Raw genomic sequence first — 17,612 nt, forward strand, 5'->3', positions numbered from 1 at the left:
ATAACATCTGCTAAACATGTGTAGGTGACCACTACACCCACAATAACATCTGCTAAACATGTGTAGGTGACCACTACACCCACAATAACATCTGCTAAACATGTGTAGGTGACCAATGAAATGTTATTTGATTTGAAATAAACGTCCTATTTATCAAAGGTGTATTTGTATTTGTATTTGAAATAAACGTCCTATTTATCAAAGGTGTATTTGTATTTGTATTTGAAATAAACATCCTATTTATCAAAGGTGCTTTTGGCTGGGGTCAAAATGACTCCAAAGGATTTGAATTTGGTAAAAGTCCATTTGATACAGAAACACTAAACCATGATTTAGATTTATTAAGAACAAGTTGATTGACAAAGTCATGAAAAATTGGAAGAATTGAATAAACCACATTTTGGCTATGATAAAAGATATTCCTCTGGGGTCAAAATTATCCATGTCAGAAGTATGGATCAATGCAAATATGTAGTGGGTGTAAAGTTTGTTTTAAATTATCACTCATTAAACACGAATCAATCAACACATGCTTCTCTTTGAACGACTTTATATAATAATCAACTTTTATTAAATAAATGAAAAATAAACTTTTGGTTCCTCAACTGTGTTGCCCACTCCAGTCAGCAGATGGCGATGTGCGTCTTTTAGGTTCAGGCGACGCTGCCAGTGTGACGTATAATCTAGTGGACGGGACGCTCAACAACAACAGCTCGTCAGACACCTCGGTAGCTTTCTAGCAAACATAGCTACAACATTCACCCTCTTTACACTGTTTTGGTGTATATTAGTCGCTGTGTATTAAACACACTTCTGTCGTATGTACTTGTTGGCCCATTCAATTATATATTTACGTTGTTTGTCAGCTTGCTGGTTTGCTAAGTTAGCTTAGAACTAAGCTAGTCGCTAATGCTAGCTAGCTAACATCTCCGACCATGAGTTCACTAAGCTACTCTCCTCCTGCTAAAGAAGAGGGGGTCTGCTGGACGGAGAAAGAAGCTTTCGTCAAAGAGGAGGAGGAAGAGAAGGATGTTACAATACAAAAACAAGTAGAGGGTGAGGCTGTTACAGTGAAAGAAGAAGAGAAAGACGTTACAGTGAAAGAAGAGGAAGACGCGTTCAGAGTGAAAGAGGAGGAAGATGTTACAGTAAAAGAAGAGGAAGAGAAAGAGGAGGATGCAGTTTTTGGAGTGAAAGAGGAGGAGGGGGAGATGACTGTCACATTGAAGGAGGAGGAAGGAAGAAGAGGAGGTTGGAGATCTGTTTAACCCCAGTAAGTACCGTCTCTGCAGTCGTTGAACCAATATGCAGTAAAGGGGTTCTACACTTTAATGTTGTTCTGTAGGAATGGCTGAAGCTACACTGTAACGTGTAGAACATCAAGAGTGGACCATCAACAAAACGTTAACAATTGATCAAATGCATCTAATGACAATGCCTGAAATACTGTAGTCCTCAATATCTCCTATTAGATTAGCCCAATATCTAGTCTTAAAGGGGCAATCAGTAGTTGTTACATCCATTTTGGGAGTTATACATTAATGATATGTACCCATCTGTTTCTTTAAGAATTCACTTATAAATGCCTCATGAGGTTAGTTCAACTGTCGTACCCCATCAGAACCCAAAATATAAGCTTTTTTTTACTCCAATGTTTGTCAGTAAATATAAACGAACACTGTATATCCTCAAAACATGGTTAAAATTATAATGTTGATATCATGAATGGTTGCATTTCTCCAGCCCCATCCCTCAGCTTTTTACCGAAACGGGCAGGGAGTACGCTTTGTTATTGTTTCTACTGCTGATTGCTGCCCCCGTTACTCCTCAAGGTCCAAGGACTGTATGTTATTTTCAGAGGTAGACTGGCTCTGGCAGGTAAAATAGTCAAATAATGACCGGTTGCATCACCACCTGGTATGGCAACTGCTTGGCATCTGACCGTAAGGTGCTACAGAGGGTAGTGCGAACGGCCCAGTACATCACTGTGGCCAAGCTTCCTGCCATCCAGGACCTATATAATAGGCGGTGTCAGAGGAAAGCCCACAAAATTGTCAGAGACTCCAGTCACCCAAGTCATAGACTGTTTTCTCTGCTACCGCACGGCAAGTGGTACCGGAGCTCCAAGTCTAGAACCAAAAGCTTCCTCAACAGCTTCTACCTCCAAGCCATAAGACTGCTGAACAATTCATGAAATCACCACCGGACAATTTACATTGACCCCCCCCCACCCCCCTCCCTTTTGTGCACTGCTGCTACTCACTGGTTGTTTGTTACCTATGCATAGTCACTACACTCCCCTACCTTCATGTACAGATTACCTCAACTAGCCTGTACCCCCGCACACTGACTCGGTACCGGTGCCCCCTGTATATAGCCTCCTCACTGACTCGGTACCGGTGTCCCCTGTATATAGCCTCCACACTGACTCAGTACCGGTGCCCCCTGTATATAGCCTCCGCACTGACTCGTTATTGTGTTACTTTGTATTATTACTTTTTATTTTAGTCTACTTGGTAAACGTTTTCTTCTTCTTGAACTGCACTGTTGGTTAAGGGCTTGTAAGTAAAGCATTTCACAGTAAAGTCTAAGTTCGTGTCTTGACGGATTTGTAAAAAAAAACGGTTTGTCATAAAACACTATATATATATTTTTTTAAATGTTGCTGACACCCCTCCCCAGAGGTGTCTCATTACTGGGATTCATTGCTGATTCCTACCTGTAGCTAACTATGAGGTGTCTAGTGATACAGGTTAAGGGCCCTGTTGGAGATTGGTGGTTGGTAGCGGAGTCGAGGGAACAAGCAGGGTTGGACAGGGCCATGTTATTATCCCACACAGTCTCTGTGGTTCATATGAACCCCATTCCTGGGAATTAGATTTGATTACAAATCGCCCCTGTCTGTTACCACAGAAGGATTCCGTCTGTCCCATTCCCAGCTAGGTTACGAGGCGCTTTGTCACCAGTACCTATGACTGGTTGATAGGGGAAACCTCCATGCTTATTATAGAACAAGTAATTAGGGAAAAACTATTTAGTAAACTGAAATAATATACGGACCATTCCTTCGACCTCATTGCTTGGTTTTTGCTCTGACATGCACTGTCATCTGTGGGACCTTATACAGACAGGTGTGTGCCTTTCCAAATCATGTCCAATCAATTGAATTTAACACAGGTGGACTCTGAACAAGTTGTAGATACATCTCAAGGATGATTCATGGAAACAAGATGCACCTGAAAGTTGATTCTAGCTTTCATGAAAGCTAAACAGCTCCGCCTTCTGGATTGAGTTATTCGAGATTAATTCTTAATGCAGGGTGAAGCATTGCTTATTGTGGTCTGTTAACTGCCCTCTCAGAGGTGTACAATTCACTTCCAGTGAACTGATCTCTAGTCAAAAGTGGTTCCCTCAGTAGGTCATCTTAAAGATACAACAAATGTAAAGCACCTTACTGGCAAAACTCCACTTAATTTAAAGAAACACAGCCATGTCTATATATTTTGTAATTTGCAATGAATTCTGTATTGTATTATGTAGAAGGGTGGCCTTGCTCGATCCTTGGCTTGTGCGAGCCGGAACGGCTAATAGGTCATCTCCTGTTTCTGAAGCGTGAGGAAGACTCAGGGGTTTTATGTAATGTTATGTACACTACCGTTCAAAGTTTGGGGTCACTTAGAAATGTCCTTGTTTTTGAAAGAAAAGCACATTTATTGATCAGAAATACAGTGTAGACATTGTTAATGTTGTAAGTGACTATTACGAGTCTTATAGCAAATGGTCTGAATACTTATGTAAATAAGGTATTTCTGTTTATTACCTGTTTTCACTTTGTCATTCTGGGCTATTGATGACACCCCTCTGAAACAACATATTCTAACCATCAGAAAAACCTCTTCTTTAGACTACTCTTCCCGCTGCTGCTGGCCTTCGTAAATTCTGATGTTATGCTCCTATAGTTTCTGGTAAGAGACTACACCAGCAGTCGTTATGCTCCTATAGTTTCTGGTAATAGACTACACCAGCAGTCGTTATGCTCCTATAGTTTCTGGTAATAGACTACACCAGCAGTCGTTATCTATTTATTTATTTTTATTTCACCTTTATTTAACCAGGTAGGCAAATTGAGAACATGTTCTCATTTACAATTGCGACCTGGCCAAGATAAAGCAAAGCAGTTCGATACATACAACAACACATAGTTACACATGGAGTAGAACAAACATACAGTCAATAATACAGTGAAAAAAATAAGTCTATATACAATGTGAGCAAGTGAGGTGAGATAAGGGAGGTGAAGGCAAACAAAATATATATAAAAATAAATAAAAATATAAAAAGGCCATGGTGGCGAAGTAAATACAATATAGCAAGTAAAAAAAAAAAAACACTGGAATGGTTGGTTTGCAGTGGAAGAAAGTGCAAAGTAGAGATAGAAATAATGGGGTGCAAAGGAGCAAAAATAAATAAATGAATACAGTAGGTAAAGAGGTAGTTGTTTGGGCTAAATTATAGATGGGCTATGTACAGGTGCAGTAATCTATGAGCTGCTCTGACAGCTGGTGCTTAAAGCTAGTGAGGGAGATAAGTGTTTCCAGTTTCAGAGATTTTTGTAGTTCGTTCCAGTCATTGGCAGCAGAGAACTGGAAGGAGAGGCGGCCAAAGGAAGAATCGGTTTTGGGGGTGACCAGCGAGATATACCTGCTGGAGCGCGTGCTACAGGTAGGTGCTGCTATGGTGACCAGCGAGCTGAGATAAGGGGGGGAATTACCTAGCAGGGTCTTGTAGATGACCTGGAGCCAGTGGGTTTGGCGACGAGTATAAAGCGAGGACCAGCCAACGAGAGCATACAGGTCGCAGTGGTGGGTGGTATATGGGGCTTTGGTGACAAAACGGATGGCACTGTGATAGACTGCATCCAATTTATTGAGTAGGGTATTGGAGGCTATTTTGTAAATGACATCACCGAAGTCGAGGATTGGTAGGATGGTCAGTTTTACAAGGGTATGTTTGGCAGCATGAGTGAAGGATGCTTTGTTGCGGAATAGGAAGCCAATTCTAGATTTAACTTTGGATTGGAGATGTTTGATGTGAGTCTGGAAGGAGAGTTTACAGTCTAACCAGACACCTAGGTATTTGTAGTTGTCCACATATTCTAAGTCAAAGCCGTCTAGAGTAGTGATGTTGGACAGGCGGGCAGGTGCAGGCAGCGATCGGTTGAAGAGCATGCATTTAGTTTTACTTGTATTTAAGAGCAATTGGAGGCCACGGAAGGAGAGTTGTATGGCATTGAAGCTCGCCTGGAGGGTTGTTAACACAGTGTCAAAAGAAGGGCCAGAAGTATACAGAATAGTGTCGTCTGCGTAGAGGTGGATCAGAGACTCACCAGCAGCAAGAGCGACATCATTGATGTATACAGAGAAGAGAGTCGGTCCAAGAATTGAACCCTGTGGCACCCCCATAGAGACTGCCAGAGGCCCGGACAACAGACCCTCCGATTTGACACACTGAACTCGATCAGAGAAGTAGTTGGTGAACCAGGCGAGGCAATCATTAGAGAAACCAAGGCTGTCGAGTCTGCCGATGAGGATGTGGTGATTGACAGAGTCAAAAGCCTTGGCCAGGTCAATGAATACGGCTGCACAGTATTGTTTCCTATCGATGGCGGTTAAGATATCGTTTATGACCTTGAGCGTGGCTGAGATGCACCCATGACCAGCTCTGAAACCAGATTGCATAGCGGAGAAGGTATGGTGGGATTCGAAATGGTCGGTAATCTGTTTGTTAACTTGGCTTTCGAAGACCTTAGAAAGGCAGGGTAGGATAGATATGGGTCTGTAGCTGTTTGGGTTAAGTGTCCCCCCCTTTGAAGAGGGGATAACCGCAGCTGCTTTCCAATCTTTGGGAATCTCAGACGACACGAAAGAGAGGTTGAAAAGGCTAGTAATAGGGGTGGCAACAATTTCAGCAGATAGTTTTAGAAAGAAAGGTTCCAGATTATCTAGCCCGGCTGATTTGTAAGGGTCCAGATTTTGCAGCTCTTTCAGAACATCAGCTGACTGTATTTGGGAGAAAGAGAAATGGGGAAGGCTTGGTATGCTCCTATAGTTTCTGGTAATAGACTACACCAGCAGTCGATATGCTCCTATAGTTTCTGGTAATAGGCTACACCAGCAGTCGTTATGCTCCTATAGTTTCTGGTAATAGACTACACCAGCAGTCGATATGCTCCTATAGTTTCTGGTAATAGGCTACACCAGCAGTCGTTATGCTCCTATAGTTTCTGGTAATAGACTACACCAGCAGTCGTTATGCTCCTATAGTTTCTGGTAATAGGCTACACCAGCAGTCGTTATGCTCCTATAGTTTCTGGTAATAGGCTACACCAGCAGTCGATATGCTCCTATAGTTTCTGGTAATAGGCTACACCAGCAGTCGTTATGCTCCTATAGTTTCTGGTAATAGGCTACACCAGCAGTCGTTATGCTCCTATAGTTTCTGGTAATAGGCTACACCAGCAGTCGTTATGCTCCTGTAGTGTCTGGTAATAGGCTACACTTGCAGTCCCTATGCTCCTATAGTTTCTGGTAATAGGCTACACCAGCAGTCGTTATGCTCCTATAGTTTCTGGTAATAGGCTACACCAGCAGTCGATATGCTCCTATAGTTTCTGGTAATAGGCTACACCAGCAGTCGTTATGCTCCTATAGTTTCTGGTAATAGGCTACACCAGCAGTCGTTATGCTCCTATAGTTTCTGGTAATAGGCTACACCAGCAGTCGATATGCTCCTATAGTTTCTGGTAATAGGCTACACCAGCAGTCGTTATGCTCCTATAGTTTCTGGTAATAGGCTACACCAGCAGTCGATATGCTCCTATAGTTTCTGGTAATAGGCTACACCAGCAGTCGTTATGCTCCTATAGTTTCTGGTAATAGGCTACACCAGCAGTCGTTATGCTCCTATAGTTTCTGGTAATAGACTACACCAGCAGTCGTTATGCTCCTATAGTTTCTGGTAATAGGCTACACCAGCAGTCGTTATGCTCCTATAGTTTCTGGTAATAGGCTACACCAGCAGTCGTTATGCTCCTATAGTTTCTGGTAATAGGCTACACCAGCAGTCGTTATGCTCCTATAGTTTCTGGTAATAGGCTACACCAGCAGTCGTTATGCTCCTATAGTTTCTGGTAATAGGCTACACCAGCAGTCGATATGCTCCTATAGTTTCTGGTAATAGGCTACACCAGCAGTCGTTATGCTCCTATAGTTTCTGGTAATAGGCTACACCAGCAGTCGTTATGCTCCTATAGTTTCTGGTAATAGACTACACCAGCAGTCGTTATGCTCCTATAGTTTCTGGTAATAGGCTACACCAGCAGTCGTTATGCTCCTATAGTTTCTGGTAATAGGCTACACCAGCAGTCGTTATGCTCCTATAGTTTCTGGTAATAGGCTACACCAGCAGTCGTTATGCTCCTATAGTTTCTGGTAATAGTCGCTTACACTGCTTGTGCTTGTTTGGGAAACACTTTTAAAAAGTTGGATAGGACTATGTCTCCTTCAATGTTCTCCAGACAGTCCCAGGGAAAAGGGCCTCACACTTAGAAAAACAAATTGGCAGTTGGCTAGGCTATGGTTTACAATGTTTATTTGTCCAGTTGTGTAAGCGACTATGCAGGGGCAAAGAGCAGAGGCACAGAGCACCTTGACATATAAGACCTACAAATCCACGCTTCCCGAATTTCTGGTAATAGGCTACACCGGCAGTCGTTATGCTCCTATAGTTTCTGGTAATAGGCTACACCAGCAGTCAGCAACCTTTTCCCATTTGGTGCCAATTTCTACTGATCTGGTGCCAGTTAGGATTTTCATATTCACATTTTACTGGAACAGTTTCATTTAATTTATAATAGTAATAATAATTATAATAGTCTTTATCTCAACATCATTATCTGTGATTAATCTACATTCAATCTAAATGAAAATTATACAAATCTAAAAGTAACTTTTATTGCCATTGCCAACTATGTAAAAATAGCCTACATGAAACCAACAAACAAAAACATTTGCAGCCTGCAAGTAGAAAATATCCAGATTAAAAATAAATATCCTAAAAATCACATTGCCTGCACATGGCCTGTCAACAACGAACTTGAAACATTCTATCAACTATCAACTGGGTCCTCTGAAACTTGCAACATTGTATAAAATATTCTGGGCCCTCAGTTTCCTGCTCCAGTGAGTTCTGGACAGACACATCTGTCGTCTATTTGTGCAAAGGATAAGAAGTAATCAGGTATTTTATGACATTTCCACTGGATCAGAGCATTACATTTTTCCCTTTAATGCTGAGTGGTTATCGAAAGGGCGAGAGCTGGAAATAATTTACAAATACTTTGAGCAACTATTGTCATTCGTAATGGATTCGTAAGACTTTGTTTACCTGCTGTTTGGGGTGAAGAAAAAATTAGTTGGAGAAGCTGAATCATTTTTTTTTTAGAAGCTCCACAACTCATTAGTGGTGGTGCGTTAAGACAATCTGAAATACTATCAGACATCCCCAAATGGGCACATTTATAGGCCTACATTTGTGCTCAGTCCAAGTAGACTAGTCCTACTTCTATATGCGTAATCAGGTGTGCGTCCTTACTCAACATTGACAGGAGTGTTTCAAACAAAAGACAATGAATAAATTGACAAAACTGACACATGTTGTAGGGTCAGGTCTGGGTGGTCTGCCAGGGGTCGTTTTATTTAGTATCCGTTTGGGTCGGCATGGGAAATGAATCTATTTCTCCATAGTATGTTGTTCCGAAGTTGACTGACTGAAAGGAAGTGTAACTTTGACTATAATTACTGTTTCCTGAAGGAGGGAAACGAGGTACAACACCTGATTGGCCCCACCCCTTCCTGGGTCGGTGAAGAGCGGTATTAAATTGAAGGAATAAATCCAAGCCTCACGCTCATCACCTGTGGAAGGCAGGGATTCCAGGAAGGCGTGGATTTAATAGTATGTTGTACCTAGTTTCCCTCCTTCAGGGAACAGTAGTTATAGTCATAACATGTGGATATAATAGTATGTTGTACCTAGTTTCCCTCCTTCAGGGAACAATAGTTATAGTCATAACATGTGCATTTAATAGTATGTTGTACCTCGTTTCCCTCCTTCAGGGAACAGTTGTTATTTTCATAAGGTGTGGATTTAATAGTATGTTGTACCTAGTTCCCCTCCTTCAGGGAACAGTAGTTATAGTCATAGCGTTACGCTTGTCATATGATGAACTTCAACTTAAATAAGGGATCTTGCTGTCGGACAGTTTTTTTGTATTCTGAAATGCACTCGAACTATGTATCATTTAGTGTCTCCTTATGTTACGCTGGGAAAACAGTTTTCATGGGCACAGAAATACTAAATAATTTCAGAGTTTGCTAAATCCAATGGTTTTTAACAGAGTCATCTTGTAATCCAAGATGGCGTAGCATTAAGACGTGTTTGTTGTAAATGGTTTGTTTTTTTTCTCGCTTTTTTTGTATATATTGCAATATATTTAAATCTTTTTCCATTTTTAAATTAAATATACCTTCCGGCAACACGCCTCACCCATTATGATACGAATCTGCTATTTTTTTTCAAACCTTATAGCTAGAACCTCCATCAGTAGCTAGCCATCAGAAGCTAACCAGCTAATTAGCTACTAGTTATTTAGTCATTGTTAGCCACTGCTAGCAGCCTTTACCTTTTTAACTCAGACACCAGACGCTTTTAGCCTGGATAGTACCTGCCAGTCTGCACAGCGCGATATCAACCCTGAGCATATCGGACTGTTTTTCTCTACATCACCATATTCCTGCCGTAAGCTCAGGACCATTACACCGGATAATCACAGCTAGCTAGCTGCCACCGAGTGGCCCAGCCCCGAAGCTAGCCTTGAGCCAGGCCCATCTCCCGGCCTGCTCAGTGGACCCTATGATCACTCGGCTACACAGCTGATGCCTCCCAGACTCTTCACTAAGACGACTAGAAGCCACTACATCACCGGATTCCTGCCGTAAGTTCTGGACCTTTGCACCGGATTGGCTACAGTGGCTAACACCCTTGTCCCGAAGCTAGCACCAGTTAGCCTCGAGCCAGGTGCATCTCCCGGCTAGCAAACAAAATTACTCCAGCTATAATACCTCTTTTTCCAATTGGCCTGGACCCTTTGTCGACACGGAGCACCGCCGATCCATCACGACTGGTCTGCCGACGCAATTCCGTCCGATGTGCCCTCAACCGGCCTTTGCCAGACGTCGGTGACACCCTTATCCCGAAGCTAGCACCAGTTAGCCTCGAGCCAGGCGCATCTCCCGGCTAGCGTAGTAATGACTACCTAACGGCTTCCCTGGTTCATATATTGCTGTTCACTGGAACCTATAATCACTTGGCTACATAGCTGATGCCTGCTGGACTGTTCATTAATCACGGGTCTCCATTTTGTTTATTTTGTTTCTGTCGGCCCCAACCTCGAACTCAGGCCCTGTGTGTAGTTAACTGACCCTCTCTGCCCATTCATCTACATTTTACGTGTTGCTGTTGTCTTACCCGTTGTTGTCTTAGCTAGCTCTCACAATCAACACCTGTGATTGCTTTATGTCTCATTTTATGTCTCTCTCTAATGTAAATATGCCTTGAATACTGTTGTATTAGGGTAGTTATCATTGTTTTATTTTACTGCGGAGCCCCTAGTCCCACTCAACATGCCTCAGAGAACTCTTTTGTCCCAAATCCCACACATGTGGTGACCTCATCTAGCATAAATAGTGCCTCCAGAGATGCAACCCCTCTTATTGTCACTCAATGCCTAGGTTTACCTCCACTGTACCCGCACCCTACCATACCCCTGTCTGTACATTATGCCTTGAATCTATCCTACCACACCCAGAAATCTGCTCCTTTTATTCTCTGTTCACAACGCACTAGACGACCAGTTCTGATAGCCTTTAGCCGTACCCTCATCCTACTCCTCTGTTCCTCGGGTGATGTAGAGGTTACCCCAGGCCCTGTGTGTCCCCAGGCGCTCACATGTTGATGTTCTGACTATCCCGGTTTCCGAGCTGGTCACATCAGCCACGCTCAAGGTACTAAATGATATCATAACCACCATCGATAAAAGACAGTACTGTGCAGCCGTCTTCATCGACCTGGCCAAGGCGTTCGACTCAACAGCCGGTAAGAACAACCGATCAATCAACAACCGATCGCTGCCCACACAAGCCCGACTAGCATCACTACTCTGGACGGTTCTGACTTAGAATATGTGGACAACTATAATCTCTCCTTCCAGACTAATATTTAGCCTCTCCAATCCAAAATTAAATCTAGAACCGGCTTCCTATTTCGCAAACAAAGCCTCCTTCACTCACGCTGCCAAACATACCCTCGTAAAACGGACTATCCTACCGATCCTTGACTTCGGCGATGTCATTTACAAAATAGCCTATAACACTATACTCAGCAAACTGGATGCAGTCCTTCACAGTGCCATCCGTTTTGTCACCAATGCCCCATATACCACCCACCACTGTGAACTGTATACTCTTGTCAGCTATCCCTCGCTACATATTCATTGCCAAACCCACTGGCTCCAGGTCATCTATAAGTCTTTGCTAGGTAAAGTCCCCCCTTATCTCAGCTCGCTGATCAGCATAGCAACACCTCCTTTGGCCACCTTTCCTTCCAGTTCTCTGCTGCCAATGACTGGAACGAATTGCAAAAATCGCTGAAGTTGGAGACTTATATCTCCCTCACTAACTTTAAGCATCAGCTATCTGAGCAGCTTACCAATCGCTGCAGCTGTACACAGCCCATCTGTAAATAGCCCATCCAATTGCCTACCTCATCCCCATGTTTTTATTTACTTTTTTTGCTCTTTTGCACACCAGTATTTCTACTTGCACATCATCTGCACATCTATCACTCCAGTGTTAATTTGCTAAATTGTAGTTACTTTGCTAATATGGCCTATTTATTGCCTTACCTCCTTACTCCATTTGCACACCACTGTATATAGATTTTTCTATTGTGTTATTGACTGTACGTTTGTTTATCCCACGTGTAAATCTGTGTTGTTTTTGTCGCACTGCTTTGCTTTATCTTGGCCAAGCCGCAGTTGTAAATGAGAACTTGTTCTCAACTGGCCTACCTGATTAAATAAAGGTGAAATAAGAAATAAAAAAATTAAATAATCTTAATCTTATTGACAACACCTAAATGGATACTGTCATTAATGTGGTTCTTCAATAATTACACATAAATCTTAATACTGTAGCTGTTTAGTTACAGTCACATGTTCAACTATCATCAGCTGATCCAGGAAATCATTTTCTGAATGACAGTCAAATGACAAACATCATGACATGCAACAACAACCAAAGTGCTTCTTCATTCATTACTCTGGTAAAGACAGTTATGCCGTGCTCCACGTTGGATCCAACATCCCTAACAAATTGTTTATAATGTTATTGTTTGCTTGATTTACTGTAGAGTCTCGTTAGTCTGTTTGCACACAGAGATACTTAGCTCGTAATGTGTAGAGAACTGTTCCTTGATGGATAGGCTATTGTACAACACACAGAGCTATTTTCCTTTATTTGTTGTTTGGTGAAGTTATGGGTCCTACAGTAGGTCTATGTTGTTAGGTGAAGTTATGGGTCCTACAGTAGGTCTACTTCTTCGTTCATTACAGGTATATTTGTTGTTAGGTGAAGTTATGGGCCAATTTGGCAAACCGTGTACAAACCCTCATTGTCAGGTTGATGGAAAAGACAAAGAGCATTTTACTGGTTGAAGTGTTTTTTAAATAGAAAGCGGTTGATTTGCGATGATGACACAAACATTATATTAAGCAGGACATTCAAACGAGCCTTACAATTATAATCCAAAGTAGTGTGAAATGTACTCATAAGCAACCTGGAAATGGAGGTTACTCCCCTGAGTTTTCCCCCTTTCACATTCAGAATACATTGTGAAAAACTAAAATATTTGCTCGCCATTTTTGCTCCTGGCAGATATACTACGTCCATAACTAGTGGTTTCCTCATTACCAGATATACTACATCCATAACTAGTGGTTTCCTCATTACCAGATACACTACATCCATAACTAGTGGTTTCCTCATTACCAGATACATTACATCCATAACTAGTGGTTTCCTCATTACCAGATACACTACATCCATAACTAGCGGTTTCCTCATTAGCATGGAGGAGTTTCTGCAATCAAATTGCCCTCGTTCCGCAATTTTAGCAACACAGAAAGGGGCCTGTATTGGAGGTCAAAGGTCGTCTGGCACACTGCTTAGAGTTTCAACAACATGAATAACTTATTTCTAGTCTACAATCTTAGATGTTACTACTAATGTGAAAACAAGACAAAATATGACTTCTTGCTCATTTTAAGACAATTGTCAAATAATTTTAACATTCATTACAGACATCAATTGTTGTACAACATCATGGCTACGCTGTTGGCATCACCTTTTACAATGGATTACCGCTGTTGTGGGCCTTTAATCATCTGTCTGACTTTGTTGTTCACACAGGAGAGAGACGGGACTATCGTGGATCCTCTGGGGAGCCTCAACAACCTCATGATGCTGTAGAGGCAGAGAAGAGTCTCTCCAGATCAGAACACCTCAATAAACACCAGCAGAGATCCACAGGGAAGAGAACTCACTGCTGCTCTGACTGTGGGAAAGGTTGCAAATCTTCATCAGAACTTAAAATACACCAGCGAGTACACACAGGAGAGAAACCTTATAGCTGTGATCAATGTGGGAAGAGTTTTACTACATCAAGCCATCTGACAGTACACCAGAGAACACACACAGGAGAAAAACCTTATAGCTGTGGTCAATGTGGAATGAGTTTTACTGCATCAAACCATCTGATTCAACACCAGAGAACACACACAGGAGAGAAACCTTATAGCTGTGGTCAATGTGGGATGAGTTTTACTGCATCTGGCTCTCTGACTCTACACCAGAGAACACACACAGGAGAGAAACCTTATAGCTGTGGTCAATGTGGGAAGAGTTTTACTACATCTGGCCACCTGACATCACACCAGAGGACACACACAGGAGAGAAACCTTATAGCTGTGGTCAATGTGGGAAGAGTTTTACTGCATCTGGCTCTCTGATTCGACACCAGAGAACACACACAGGAGAGAAACCTTATAGCTGTGGTCAATGTGGGAAGAGTTTTACTGCATCTGGCTCTCTGATTCGACACCAGAGAACACACACAGGAGAGAAACCTTATAGCTGTGGTCAATGTGGGAAGAGTTTTGGTTTATCTAGAGATCTGACAGTGCACCAGAGAATACACACAGGAGAGAAACCTTATAGCTGTGGTCAATGTGGGAAGAGTTTTACTACATCTGGCCACCTGACATCACACCAGAGGACACACACAGGAGAGAAACCTTATAGCTGTGGTCAATGTGGGAAGAGTTTTACTACATCTGGCCACCTGACATCACACCAGAGGACACACACAGGAGAGAAACCTTATAGCTGTGGTCAATGTGGGAAGAGTTTTGGTGTATCTAGAGATCTGACAGTGCACCAGAGAATACACACAGGAGAGAAACCTTATAGCTGTGGTCAATGTGGGAAGAGTTTTACTATATCTGGCCACCTGACATCACACCAGAGAACACACACAGGAGAGAAATCTTTTAGCTGTGGTCAATGTGGGAAGAGTTTTACTACATCTAGCAATCTGACTGTACACCAGAGAACACACACAGGAGAGAAACCTTATAGCTGTGGTCAATGTGGGAAGAGTTTTGGTGTATCTAGAGATCTGACAGTGCACCAGAGAATACACACAGGAGAGAACTTATAGCTGTGGTCAATGTGGGAAGAGTTTTACTACATCTGGCTCCCTGACATCACACCAGAGAACACACACAGGAGATAAACCTTATAGCTGTGGTCAATGTGGGAAGAGTTTTACTACATCTAGCAATCTGACTCTACACCAGAGAATACACACAGGAGAGAAACCTTTTAGCTGTGGTCAATGTGGGAAGAGTTTTGGTCGATCTGGCCACCTGACATCACACCAGAGAACACACACAGGAGAGAAATCTTATAGCTGTGGTCAATGTGGGAAGAGTTTTACTACATCTGGCCACCTGACATCACACCAGAGAACACACACAGGAGAGAAACCTTTTAGTTGTGATCAATGTGGGAAAAAATTTACTACATCTAGCAATCTGACTGTACACCAGAGAACACACACAGGAGAGAAACCTTATAGCTGTGTTCAGTGTGACAAACTACATACATGAAGGAGTTATTTTGTGATATCAATGAATTAATGTCACAATGTAGAATGTTTTAACATTGTAGTATGAGTATTTTAAGGAGTTTCACAATGTAGAACCCTAAACGTTTGCCACATTCAATTAATTTCAGCGTGATATGGATATTAGCCTTGGGAAAAATCCAGGCTCTGAATTGAAAGAGTACTATTTATGTGATTTAACAAAAAGTGACTAACACAAAAAGAGCTGTGTTACACCACGTTGGTGACCCACTTGAATCAAAATGCAACACTTCTAAATGTAGCGAGCTGTTTTCTACAAATTGTCCTCTAACCAGTGATGTACACATTATTCCTAGATTCTGTGTGGTTTTTGAGCTGTTAGTTTTAACAGGACGTGAAACCTCATCTCCCTCCTCTCGCACAATTGATTTCAACGTGATATCGATGAGTGATGACAAATAAGTGTTGCGTTCCTTTTTTCCTTCCTGTCTTTAAGTTTGAAGTTTAAGTTTAAGTCCCCTAATCGATATCAGTGATTTATACATTTTACTTTATGTTCTATATTATACATACAATACATATTAACAAACATTTGGTTTTGATATTTCATATTTACAATTCATGTAACATTTAGTAATCAATTATGTATACAATCAACTGACAATTTTCAGGTATAATTATATTGACGCTGTTGCCCTTCTTTTAGAATATCAGGGTTCATGTTCAGATGTGCCAACCCAAATGTACTAGAGCATGACATTGGGGACTGGGTCTTCCTGTCTTTAAGTTTGGTGTGGGTTTTTCTTTAGTTTTTCTCTTCTTGGGCAGATTTAGTGGGTCTCATGGTGGGTGTCTTTTATGTCCCAGTTGTTGTTACTAGTCAAACTAGTCTTTCAGAGCCCCTCCTAAAAAACAAGCTTTTATTTTGGGTTGGATATTGCATCCAATTAATATTTTAATCAATGGTATTTCCTTAGAATGTTCATTAGTCTTTCAGTTGTTAGTCTTCTGTTTGTTGTGTACCAAATATATTTGTTTATTTTCATTTTTCCCCCCCCTGTGAAGCCATTGTGTTGCATCATGTCTGAAATGTGCTGTATAAATAAAGCTTGATTTGATTTCAACAAATGAGCCCAATGACCAATCAACAGACTCTTGGTCCCTCTTAGTATGAAAAACAGTATCACTTTTCCAGCCTGCTGAAGGCGTGGTGGAGTGGTAAACACCACCCCCGGCTCTACCAGGGGCTTGAGGTGGTCTCCCACAGCTCTGCTGGTGGAGTGGTAAACACCACCCCCGGCTCTACCAGGGGGCTTGAGGTGGTCTCCCACAGCTCTGATGGTGGACTGGTAAACACCACCCCCGGCTCTACCAGGGGCTTGAGGTGGTCTCCCACAGCTCTGCTGGTGGAGTGGTAAACACCACCCCCGGCTCTACCAGGGGCTTGAGGTGGTCTCCCACAGCTCTGCTGGTGGAGTGGTAAACACCACCCCCGGCTCTACCGGGGGCTTGAGGTGGTCTCCCACAGCTCTGATTATGTCATGTTCTGTGGCCTTGCTGTTCCATTTCTTGACTGCCCCTGCAACACAGAAACACATTTAGTCATATTATATAAAACACTCAAAGTAATGGATATGGAGCATCTATGGCCTCAGTTACACCTGGCACCTAAATGTGACTTCTGTCATCTGATCACTCCAAGGTGCATTAGGTTCAGATCTACCAGGATGGGCCTTTGACATAGTCTGGATGCAGTCAGCTCACCAAATATGCATAATTAATATAAAGAGATGTTGTGATTGAGTGGGGAAAGGTACATTCTACACAAATGACCTTCATAATAGCAAAGAACAAATGTGTGTGTCTGAGGGGGAATTAACTTTCATACAGCCAAAAGTGGTGAGAAATTACACCAATATCAGTGGAAAATTTGCACTAATGTAAATAAACATGGATTATGGAACATATTCCCTTTTGCTGACGTGATGAACCGCTAAGGGGACATTAATATTTACCATCTAAACCATGTGTGACCTCTCTCCTCTCTGGCTGTAGAAGTGTTCTTCCTAACCAGTCCCTCAACAGCTCTCTGACTGAGCTCCACCCTCACTGGGTCTTCAGAGGAGAGGAAGGCTGAGGAGGGATGGAAGGATGAATGGATCAGTCAGTCAATAAAGTGTAGAGCTGCTGTCTATGCTGTCTGACAAAATCACTATTTTAGTAGTTCAAGTAAATAAGGCTTTATGACTGCTGAATACCAACTATCAATCACTTAGATCATGTATTTTCA

General features: G+C 42.2%; 3 protein-coding genes across 4 annotated transcripts in view; 2 read left to right on the forward strand and 1 right to left on the reverse strand.

Moving 5' to 3' along the window:
- LOC139549612 (zinc finger protein 664-like) overlaps positions 1-17,612 on the forward strand; it is a 438,201-nt gene that overhangs the window by 108,409 nt on the left and 312,180 nt on the right. The window lies entirely within an intron of this gene.
- Positions 1-17,612, reverse strand: part of LOC139549671 (uncharacterized) — a 520,909-nt gene that overhangs the window by 85,125 nt on the left and 418,172 nt on the right. The gene's annotated exons all lie outside the window — the stretch shown is intronic.
- On the forward strand, positions 704-16,995 carry LOC139549449 (zinc finger protein 180-like). The gene is made up of 2 exons (XM_071359973.1): positions 704-1,273; positions 13,584-16,995. The coding sequence occupies exon 2, from the start codon at positions 13,904-13,906 to the stop codon at positions 14,891-14,893; it is 990 nt and encodes a 329-aa protein (XP_071216074.1). The 5' UTR covers positions 704-1,273; positions 13,584-13,903; the 3' UTR covers positions 14,894-16,995.

The sequence above is a fragment of the Salvelinus alpinus genome, chromosome 2, assembly GCF_045679555.1.
Source record: "Salvelinus alpinus chromosome 2, SLU_Salpinus.1, whole genome shotgun sequence".
NCBI classification, from domain to species: Eukaryota; Metazoa; Chordata; class Actinopteri; order Salmoniformes; family Salmonidae; genus Salvelinus; species Salvelinus alpinus.